The 12,109-nt window shown below is 42.4% G+C and overlaps 1 protein-coding gene across 2 annotated transcripts in view; it reads right to left on the bottom strand.

Moving 5' to 3' along the window:
* The window catches only part of CCDC68 (coiled-coil domain containing 68), a 56,077-nt gene that overhangs the window by 16,575 nt on the left and 27,393 nt on the right, over positions 1–12,109 (bottom strand). For both annotated transcript variants that reach the window (XM_081942041.1, XM_081942042.1), the window contains exons 4-5: positions 7,978–8,115; positions 3,045–3,170 (exon numbers count right to left, since the gene is read on the bottom strand). In XM_081942041.1, the coding sequence (XP_081798167.1) occupies positions 3,045–3,170; positions 7,978–8,115 (264 nt within the window). The remainder of the gene's footprint in view (positions 1–3,044; positions 3,171–7,977; positions 8,116–12,109) is intronic.

The following is a 12,109-nucleotide window of genomic DNA, read 5'->3' on the forward strand; positions in this document are numbered from 1 at the left end:
AAAGCCAAAGAGCCAGCGCTGTCCGAAGACGTCTCTGTGGTCATGTGGCCGGCATGATTAAATGCCAAAGGTGCACGGAACACTGTTACCATCCCACCAAAGGTGGTTCCTATTCTTCTACATGCATTTTTACATGCTTTTGAACTGGTAAGTTGGCAGAAGCTGGGACACGTAACAAGAGCTCATTCTGTTATGGGGCACTGGGGATTTGAACCGCCAAACTGCCGACCTTTCTGATCGACAAGCTCATAGACTGAGCCACCACGTCCCTGGTAAATACAGCCATAGGCCAATTCTATTTTCGGAAAACGCTACAAGGGCCTGTTCTCCATAGTGGACAACCTGACATTGCAGAGTTGTCTGAAGTTCCCAGTCTCTCTTTGGTGATTCCTACCCTTCCAACCACAACTGCTAAAAACTGAGGGTGGAACCGACTACTATTCTGAGGTAAAAAAATACACGAAACTGCAATGTTAATATTAAACTTGATTTAGAAAAATGTCTATCCTCTATGGTGGCCTATCATCTTTTTAAAAAGCTGCTTTAACTATGGAATACATACAGTTCACAACTGGAAGACAGCAAAATTATAGAATGGAGCTTGATGAGGATGGTAACGATAATGTCACCTTAGCATTGGCAGCAAAATTACCCAGAAAAACTATTATGGGATTTGTGTGTGTGTGTAAGATTTCTTCCTGAGATAGGCAGAGTGTCCTTAGATATTAAAGTGAAAACTTCCAGAAAGGCAATCTTTGAACTGAAATTTAAAGTCCATTTTTACCCTTCTGGACATTTGTGCTCATTTTGGCAGCAGTTTGTTTTCCGAGTTTGCTTTGTATTTTTGTGATTTTCTCCAGTTCTTTCTCCTCTATTCTGCTGCATTAAATGAAAAGGTTGACACTTCCAAGCAGGTTACAGTTTTGCGTAATTTACATGATCTTCCAGTGAGAGGTGGCTGTTTGTAACTTTGAAAAAAGGTCAAGCCATGGATTTTAATGGCAAAGAATTTGCCTAAACATAGGTACTTTGAATATTAAAGGTCCTTCGGGCTCTCTGAGATTGGTTGTTTTCTTGCAGATGTTTCATTACCCAAACTAAGCAATATCATTAGTGCTGATGAGTTTGAGTGAGCTCTCTAGTTTGAGTGAGCTCCCATTACTTGTCTCAGCTTCTGCCAAGCTAGCAGTTCGAAAGCATGTAAAAATGCAAGTAGAAAAATGGGAACCACTTTTGTTGGGAAGGTAACAGCGTTCCATGTGCCTTCGGCATTTAGTCATGCCGGCCACATGACCACGGAGACATCTTTGGACAGCGCTGGCTCTTCGGCTTTGAAACGGAGATAGCACTGCCTCCTAGAGTTAGGAACGACTAGCACATATGTGCAAGGGGAATCTTTTTACCTAGTTTGGCTAAAGAAACGTCTGCAAGAAAACGACAAAGCTCAGAGAGCACGGAGGATCCCTCATTTCAACCCTGAAATATTCTCCTTTATTGGTACTTCGAATATTACTATATGAGAAATCTACAATTGTGGAAAGAAACAAATGTTTAAGGTTGTTTTAAATGGTAGCCTCCAACACTATCTATTCCACTTCTGTGAGATTCGTTTGTGACTTTCACCTCTCAGTCAGGCGCCCAAGACAACATTCATAACATTAGTTTCTATTTTTCCCTACAGCAACGATCCTGGTCCCATGAGACCAAAAAAAAAAAAAAAAAAGAGATGGCTTGTCATGTGATGAAGAGAATTTCTGGAAGGAGATGAGCTTTGTACGCTGTTACCCACTGTACAGGAAGAGACAGTGGATACCAACTTTGCTAGGATGAATGGACTGGTTTATTTTTTATCCAGATTGGTTTCTCACATATTCACTCAAGAATCCATTCTGGTTTGTCTCTGGGATAGTCTGCATTTTAATATCAAAATATGTTCAATTCATATTTAAATACGTATTGTTTCTCTGTCACAATGTATGAATTGCTGTGTCTTTAAAAAAGTCAATATTTTCTTTAATGTAGATCAGTGAAGCTCACACCAATATGTAGACTAGCTCGTAAGTCTGCTTGCTTTGAAGAGTGGCTCAAACAATGTTGTAGAATATCCCTAGACTTGTCCCCAATCATCTTCTCAATATATCCAGACATTTCTCAAAGACTTTCTAGAGAACTATACTTTGCATGACACTTGAGGCAACAGCCTAGCTTAGTGTTGTGGCCCACCAGCTGCCAGCAGAGCTGGTGGCAGACTCGGACAATGAGGAGGTTGGGGAAGAACTTGAGCCAGTTCTGGGGCCTGAGGAAGGCTCTGATGGATGCTCAGCGTCAGACGCTGAGAGAGAGCCAGAGCTGTCTGACATTTCCCAGCCACCGGAGAGGCAGCTGCCTTTGGATGCTGCTATGAATGAGGAAGAAGAACAGCTGGGGCCTGTTCCAGATGTGCATATGCGTAGAGCAGTTAGGAGAGGAGAACAACTGAGGACAAGGAGTCAACTCAGGAAGCAAGGCACACGTGGACGCTGAATGGCCCCTCCCTGGCTGGGGAATAAATAGACGGAAAGGGGAGTGGTTGTTGTAGGAGACAACAGTTCGGATTTCTGAAGATTTTGCTCATTGTGTTTCATACCACAGAGACTGCTTGCCAGAACGTAATTTGCAGTCTTTCGGGTGGGAGCTCACGGATCGCAAGGAAGTGATTGAGTCTGTTACTGCGATTAACTCTTTGAAGGACTATTGCCTGGACTTTTTGGTGTGTGAATGCCATTAATTCACAAGAGACAAATAAAGAGGGGTTTTTCATGACAAGGAGTCTGTTTCTTGTTTCTGCTAAGGCTGGGTCAGAATACTTAGTATCTGCAGTTTTCTTGGCATGATTTTAGGAGAGGTTTGTCTTCTTCCTACAACTCTGATACCCTCGTTCCTCTGGCAGATGCCCTCACTACCAGATGGCCTCATTCCTAAGGCAGAACTAGATCTCACAATCTCCTAGTTTCTACCTTGGTGCCTTAAGCACTACACCAAACTGGCTCTCTTACATTTCCTACCTTCATTGTATTTATGATTCCTTCTTGTCTTTTCTTCAGGTCTTCAGAGCGTTTCGTGTAATTCTCCTGGAGCTTTTGGGAACTATGCTTCAAACACTCAGCGCCGGCTTCCCTTAAAGCTTCAAGCTGAAGAGGACACAATGAAAACAGACAGATTATTTAAATCATTTGAAGAGGGACAACTGTTTCTCTTTTTCAAAAAAAAGGATCACATGCAGTGGTGGGATTCAAATAATTTAACAACTGGTTTGCCCAGAGCCAGGTTGGCTGTCGTGGGAGGTGTGGCCCATCCCCATCCTCCAGTTCCACCTACATGCGGGAGAGCCTCCCATGATGGCCAGCCTCACCCTGGGTGAACCAGTTGTTAAATTACTCCCCACCCCACCCTGGTATCAAAGTGGATCCTGGGCACTGTGCTGCAATGGAGGAACGGGAAATGGAGTGGCGCATGGAGGATCATGGAGAAGAAAGAGGGAAAGCAGCCTCCTCCTTCCCTCATGCTGGCTGCTCCATTGCATGCTTCCCCATTGCAGCGCAGTGCCCAGGATCCACTTTAATAGCGGGAATGTGTGTGTGATTTCACAACCGGTTCGCACTGATTCGGACAAACCGGCTGAATCTCACCACTGATCACATGCCATATTAGAGTATCACCTGCCATGTAAATAAGTTCTCAGTATGAAATATTGAATTGTAATTTGAAAAATTATGATTAGACATAATGGTATCTTTATTATGGTCCAAAATCAGTATAAAATGTATGGCGCTTGTAATTGCTTATATTGTTAGTCATTGCATGGATTTACTCTCATACAAATTAAGCTTTAACCTGTTTCAATTTATTTTTAATACTTTTCATTTTAGTTCTCTAGTTATAACTATTTATTATGTTTTGTTTTTACGTGGGTAAGCTACCCAGAGTCGCGTATGGACATTGAATAAATAAAACAGGTTGAAATCATGCAAGTACTTTTCAGAAATGCAATACTGTAACAGTGTAATACATGGTGCGCTTTTATAATATAGTCATTTTATTAAGTATAATTACAACAATGAAAACTAATACAAAATGAAAATAGAAGAATGAAAAGTGGGGGAGGGAACGTAAAAAATAGAAAAAAGACATTTAAAAATAAGCAAAGAAAAACAAAAAATATAAACAACTTCCTCATGAGTATAAACAATTTAGTAATTTATCATCTCTTTAAAAAACACATAATCTCTTCATTCTATATACTATCTCTTATCTATAAACCAATCCACAAAGCCCAGTGGTGGGATTCAATTTTTTTTTACTACAGGTTCTGTGGGCGTGGCTTGGTGGGCATGGCAGAGGAAGGATACTACAAAATCCCCATTTCCTCCTAATCCGCTGGGACTCGGGAGGCAGAGAATAGATGGGGTGGGGCTAGTCAGAAGTGGTGTTTACTCAAAATTTCCGATACTGGTTCTCCAGAACTGGTCAGAACTTGCGGAATACCAGCTCTGACATAGCCCCATCATTTCAACCTGTCAGCAGAAATCCATTAAGACTTGCAGAGATATATGCATCTTAACCTTGATTTTAAAAAACCCAACTTTATGTTCCTTTCTTTTACTTCTAACAGTCTTAATCTTGAATCCCTTCAAATAATGTCATAGAGTTTTATTTCTTTTCATTTCTTGTTTGTCCTTTCTCAAAAAATTCTTCAAAACTTTAACAACCCTCTTTTGTTAATTCTGGGTAGGAAAATTACGCTGGTCACTCTCTTGGTGTGTTGTTTGTGTATCCCTTTTGATTATTAAGATATCAGCTGGTTTCATTTGTATGTCCAGTGCAGTCTTGTAAAAAATCCACTTTCAACTCAGTCTCAGATCATGACAGTAGAACTTGCTCCTCTTCCATAACATCTTTTAGATTACATAAACATCAGTCTATCTAGGCAGAAACTTTTAAAATTAACTTCTGGGTCCTGTCTTCAAAACTATCCTTTAATAAATCCAAAGTTAAAATATTTTGCTTCATACTGTAATTGAAAGTCGAGCAAGTGTTCTCCTTTAATTATAACCTTTGATTCTTCGTAATGTCCAGTTTTAAAAACCTTTATTTTTTAAAAAGAAGCAGTATTCTTTATACATAATTCAAAAAATCTTATTTCATAATTATCTGAACTCTTAAGTTTTAGTCACCCTTTTGCTGTCAATTCCAAAAAAATTGTGTTCTAAGGTTGTAGTTAAAACTTCTTTGCTAAGGATTGAAGGAAGTTCGCTGGGGGCTGTAAAAGTCCGAACATCAATCCAAACATTCTTAGTAGGTGAACAGCTGTTAATACCATGTTTCAAGGGTGGATTCCAGCAATACTGCTGGTTCCCTCGTGGGTGCATTGCTCGTGTGCGCTTGATGCATGCTACACACGCACGTGCAGTGCAATAAAAATTGTTCTGCGCATGCCTGGAAGCAAAAAACAAGATGGTGGCACCTACAGCGCTGCCTGGAGAACTGGTTCGGGGGCGTGGCAGCCTGAGTTACTGTCAGTTCCAGCGACCCAGGCCGTCAAACCACCGCCAGTTTGGCCAAACCGGTAGGAACCCACCACTGCTGTGTTTCTCCTAAAACACAACCCACCCCAAAAAGAAGGCCCAACACTGTTTTATGCGCATGTGTTAAAAAAGCCCTACCCCCCCCAAAGTGTGGCCCTATTTAAGCGCATGCGTCGGCGGTCTGCGAAAGAAGCAGCTCAGCGGCCAGGCCAGGTCTGTTGATCGTTCTTTTTGGCCCTTGAAAGAAGCGGCCCGGCGGCCTAGCGAGGCATGTGGGGTGCGTGGGGTACTCCTTTCGTCCATGAAAGAAGCAGCCTGGCGGCCAGGCAAAGGGCATGGGGGGAAATTAGGACATCCCTCCAAAAAAAAAAGGCCTAGCCATTTTTTGGGGTGTCAAAAGAAAAGAAGACCCTGTTGTATTTTCAAAGAAACACAGGTAGCATCTTCCAAAAATGCTTAAAATAAAGCGAAGTAAGTGAAAATAAAGCGAAGTAAGGGTGCCAATGGTGGGTTGACCAAGATGGTGATTGTCTCTCATAGCACTAAACCTCCCAGAGATTGGCATCTTGCAATTTCCTCGTGAGGAACAGGTGTCTGGAGCACTTGTGGGCAATCTCATGTCATCTCCTTGTCTGGAGAGCAATTATTGAACAGCCTGTTCACTCATCAGCTCTTCATTCCGCTATTGGTTCTACTTTTCAGTGTACTTCTATTAACAGATCTAGATAGGATGCAGCCTTATGGCTAAGGCACAAAATGTAGCAATTAAAAGGGGGCTTTTTCAAGAACTCAATCATTGAGAAAAACATCTAGGTACCATTGACCAAGGTGGCCAGGCAGCATTTTCATTAGAGGACAAATTTTCATGTGTGTGTGTTGCATGTGTGCATCTTCAAGTCATTTTTGGTTCCTGGCTACCACCTGGACAAATCCCTGCTGGGGGTTTTTTGGGGCAAGATTTTCCAATGTTTGCTTCCTAGAACTAAGAAAGCACTACATCAAACTGGCAGTATAGTTCTCAATAAACTCTGCAGAAATATAAATTCTAGGGTTTCCAGTTCCCCAAAGTTCAAGGGCATTCCTTAAGGGATTTCCTTCCTATCTGTCATCAATAATTACAGAAGGAAAAGCAATAAAATATGTTCCATTAGTAGTGGATATAGACTAATTGAAATAATGTGCAGGTTGTGGATCCTTTGCTTCACTAAGGAGACACTATAACCTAGAGGCCCTTCCTCAGTTATGCTCAATGTCTTCTAACATTTGCTTAATAAGCTCCATGCCTTTGTTATAACCCATAAGGAAATCAGGGAACATGCCAAGGGGAAGTTGGTTAGTTATTGCTATGTACCAGTGATGGCTAACCATTTGGTCCTCGCGTATGAATTTGACTGTGAATTTTGTAACATTTTTATACAGGCTTTCTATATGCCTTTTTAAAAAATTGTTTTAATCTGTTTGGTTGTTTTATATTGTTTTTATTTTTTGTAAGCCACCTGGAGTCATATATAGACAAGATGGGTCTAAACACCAGAACTCACTGTAACACCATTGCCAAAAAGGCATTAAGAGTTGCTAATGTAATCTTGCGAAGCTTCTTCTCCAGTAGCATTGTACTGCAAACTAGGGCATACGAAACCTTTGCCAGACCAATTCTCGAATACAGCTCATCTGCCTGGAATCCACACTGTATATTGGATATGAATACAATTGAGCAGGTCCAGAGGTATTTCACAAGAAAAGTAGTCCACTCTACTCACACTAGAATCCCTTATGTCACCAGACTTGAAATTTTGGACTTGGTTGATCTGGAACTGCACCGCCTACGGTCTGTCCTAAGCATAGTACACAAAATTGTCTGCTACAACATCCTACCTGTCAACAACTACTTCAGCTTCAACTGCAATAATACACGGGTAAACAATAGATACAAACTCAAGGTAAACCGCTCCAAACTCGATTGCAGAAAATACGACTTTGGCAACAGAGTGGTCAATGCCTGGAATTCACTACCTGACTCTTTTGTTATATCCCCAAACCCCCATAACTTTAACCTTAAACTGTCTACCGTGGACCTCACCCCATTCCTAAGAGGTTCGTAAAGGAGGCGTGCATAAGCGCACCAGCGTGCCTACGGTCCCTGTCCTACTGTCCCCATTTATTTGTACTCATTTCATGTGCTCATGTCCATGTTTATGCTTATAAAGTACCTGTTATCTCGTACATGTTTGATGAACTAAATAAATCGAATCAAATATTTCATAAATAAAATAATAAAAATAGTTTTATCACTTCAACCATTTGCAGGCTTTGGATTAGTTTCAAAACCAATAAAGAATCGAATAACTTTGAAAACTAGTCTGAAATCCAAATGGACCTCCTGTATTAAAAGCACAAAAATAAAAAAGCACACCTTCATCTTTAGCCTTTCGTTTTCATTGTTCACGCATACTAATTCTTCTTCTACTGCTTTTATCCTTTTTAAGGTCTCCTCATTGCTGGAAGACAGCATCTCTTCATCAGGGACCAATCCAGATTCTGTAACATGTAGCTAAAATGAAGAAAAGAAAAGGATGAATCAGTTCTTCCCGCCTCTGTCATTTCTCTCTTTGTCCCTTTGTTTGGGCTTTGCCTGCCTTTTATTTACTTGATTTCTACAATTTGCTGTAAGTGACAGATGTAGTTTATTATTCATTCAAATTCTTTCAAATCTTAATAGAACTGCCCAATGCTGAAATTTAATAAGGAGTATATTCTTTTGAGGGACGCGGTGGCTCAGTGGCTAAGATGCTGAGTATGTCGATCAGAAGGTCGGCAGTTCAATGGTTCGAATCCCTAGTAGCTGCATAATGGAGTGAGCTCCCATTACTTGTCCCTGCTTCTGCCAACCTAGCAGTTCGAAAGCATGTAAAAATGCAAGTAGAAAAATAGGAACCACCTTTGGTGGGAAAGTAACAGCATTCTGTGCCCCTTTGGCATTTAGTCATGCCGGCCACATGACCATGGAGACGTCTTCGGATAGCGCTGGCTCTTTGGCTTTGAAATGGAGCTGAGTACCGCCCCCTAGAGTTATCACCCATAACTCACTTCTGGCAATTGCTCTGTTTTTAGGGCCTTGATTTTTCTTGGGCCAAATGTAGCTGCATGTTCTGGGACATCTTTAGACTAGACCCAAGTGAGTGGTAGACCGACATCACTGGAGAATAGATAGCATGAATTTTTGAGGCCCGATGTCCACCTGTACTTTCATCCATGAACCTGAACCCAGGAGAATTTAAACTTCTATCAAAAATATTTTTTTTCCTCCCCACTTCTCAACCCATGCAGTAAAATATCATGTTCTATTTGCTCAGCTCCCTGGGGTTTTATTTTTTGAAAGCATTCGCACAACGGACTTGATAAATAACAGCCCCAATTCCCTTAGGGCAATCTTCTCTGCCTACAAGATTAATTAGTACTTGGAAGAATGCATCAGGCTGCAAATTCATTCTGACAAGGTTTGCAGAACAGGGGAATTCGGCATGTAAAAAGCCAAAAATACCTTAGGAGGCTTTATGAACACTGAACTCACCAGAGCCTATAGCTTTTGCTTAAGGAACACCAGGGTTAATGGACAAATTGTCAATATTGCTATTTCGTTAGGGTGACAAAACGTGCAGCACATGAGTTATGGCAGTGATGGCAAACCTTTTTGGCAGCTAGTGCCAAAAAGGGAGTGAGGGCACGGACATGCAACACCAAGTGCCGAAAAGGGAGCACTTCACGCGGGCACGAGCACTTTGTGCAGGCACACGCACTTGTCTGGGCCGCAACCAGGAAGAGGAACTGCCCAGGGGGCATGCGCATGCCGGAAAATGTACTCCCGGTTCCCAGTGTGCACATGCGTGCCAGCCAGCCAGTCTTCCGGTTACTGCCGTGCATGTGCATACGCCGATCAGCTGACCAGCGTGCATGCTTACGCTGGAAAACAGAAGACTAGCTCTTCCAGTTACCGGCACTGCCGCACATACAAAGGCCAGCTTATCATCACATGCGCATGTGTGCCAGAAACCCAGAAGAGGAACGGGCAATAGCGCATGTGCTAGGTGACATGGCTCCACATGCCACTTTGGGCATGTGTGCCATAGGTTCACCATCACAGAGTTTTTGAGTACCGTAGTCCCCTTTAGCAGCTTTTTCTTAAAATGTACAGGGGCAGGTTAAGTTTGGTAAAATTGGAGAGAATCAAGAAATGGGCTGTGAGATTCCACTTCCGGTTTCTGGGGACGACAGACATGCTGTCCGCCGTTCGCCGTCCTGGTGGGCTCCCCCTGATTCAGGGGGGGGGCACAGGGTGCCTTGTATGGGCATCCTGCCGAAGGGGCGGCTTGCTGGAGCCCCCTGGAGCGGCGGCGGCCGCAGGGGGGCTGCCAGCTTTGCCCTAGGCACCGGGAGGCATTAGGGGGTGCGCAATGCCATGCATGCCTTCGTCCTGAGGAGATCGGAAGAAACCCTCTATGTGAAGGCAACAGCTGAAAGGCGGTGAGGGGGAAGTTCCCCGGGGTCTTTTTCTTTCTTTTCTGAACAATAACTAAATAAGGATTAGCAGCTTTCCTAAGACTCTTCGATCTTTGTAAAGTGTTAAGATTGGAGAGGGGGGGTTCTCCCCCCACTCTCGGAAAAGCGGCTTTACACGATCTCACTCTCGGAGGAGAGAGAGAGAATTGGAAAAAAAACTCTTGATATTACTTCTTTCAAGCAATGGGATAATGACTCTTTAGAACAATTGCGAAAGAAAGAATGTGAGCTGACCTTATAAACTATGAATGGAAACTTTTTGAATGGTTGCTTTCCGATCTCCTGGGAGGGCTGAGCCAAAATGGTGTTTCTTCCCCCTTTTTTACTGCCGTTATAAATGAACTGTCGCTTTTGAAAAATCTTCTGGTTTGGAATTACTATACCCCAGTAAACTCTAGAGGCATCTCTTCATATAACCTTCCTTGGATTGGGAAAAATCGACTTTAACTGGCGGGGAGCTGTATTGAAAGACTAATATCCCACATTGGACTCTGCCTGCCTGTGGACCCCGCCCGGTGGTGCACTTCTGCAGACGCCATTTTTCTTGTCTAAACTTATAACTTTCTCTGAGTTTCGCAATGCCTGCGAAGAAGGGCCCCCCACCTAAACCAGCGTCGGCTCCAACATCCTGTGTCTCAAGCCCTGTCCCCCAACAAACGCAATTATCTTCTTTTCTACAACCTAAAGCTTCTAAGGGGGAACAGCAGTCTCAAGAAATGTTCCATCAAATGTTCCAGACGCTTATAAAGGGACAGGATGAAATTAAAAAGCAGCTGGCGGATTTAAAGGAACAACTCAGAGAGAATCAACAACAGACTTCACAAAATAGACAGAAAATTGGCGCCCTGGAGGAGGGTGCTGTGGGGATGGGAGAAGAGGTGAAGGCATTACAAAAAAAAATACTGGAATTGAGACCTACATGGAAAAAATGGAATTTGAAAGGATGTCGTTCTTTCTTAGATTTCAAAATATACCTGAAACGGAGGGTGAAGATTTAAGGGAGACTGTCAGGCCTGTAATTCTGTTCCTTTTAGGATCTTTGGCCTGCCACACTTTTTTTAAAATTCTTATGCTGTTTCATTGTTATAGTAGTTGGGAGGGGGGGAATAGAAAGGAGTAGGATTGTGGAATGTATTGTTATGGATTTTCTTAGAAGCTCAAGGTTGTCTTTTTTCTCTGCACCTCGACACCTGGCCGGAAGCAGAGGGGTGTACATGCCAGCATGGAAGATGAAGATTGGACCATGTGATGAATTATGGGGTGTGGGGATAGATGATGAACTTTTAACTGGGTGAACCCACAGGATGTACATTAGAGTTGAAATTTCACAGCATAATGCCAAAATGTCTGTCTTATTAAATTGGAGTTTTAAGGATAACTTTGCTTTGGACAATGATTTAATTCTGCATGATATTTGGAACGCTGACAGAGACTATGATAACAATGTTAGCAGACTATGTTAAAAGAGATAAACAACAGCTAGGGTGGGACATTGATCTGATATATAGAATTAATTCAGCATACGGTAGAACACACAATGTTCCAAGGGAAGTCCATGTTAATTTTTTTAGAAAGACTAGAAGAGATGAGATTCTAGGGGTTCAAAGGGGGGAACCTTTGAGATATAAGGATAAAGAAATAACCATTCCAAAACAGATACCAAAAGAATAAGAGATAAGAGGAAGAAATTCTTCTTTTTAACTAAAAAATTGTATGAAAAAAATATATGGTTCAGATGGCTAGTTCCAGAAGGCTTGTTGATTTTCTGGGAGGGTGGTAGAGTGAGAATTAATTCAGTGGTGGAGGCAGAAGCCTTCATGGAAAAACACAAGACTCTTTTAGATGGAACAAGAGACAGTGCACAAGATATGAAAGGGGGAGGAGCCATGGCTCAGCCAACAGACAGGGGAGAGGAGGCAGCAATGAGACTCAGGTCACAGAAATGCTGGCAGTTGGCAATCAGCAGAATTAGCCTCCACTACTCCATT

The sequence above is a fragment of the Natrix helvetica genome (assembly GCF_964273705.1).
Source record: "Natrix helvetica genome assembly, chromosome: 2".
NCBI lineage: Eukaryota > Metazoa > Chordata > Lepidosauria > Squamata > Natricidae > Natrix > Natrix helvetica.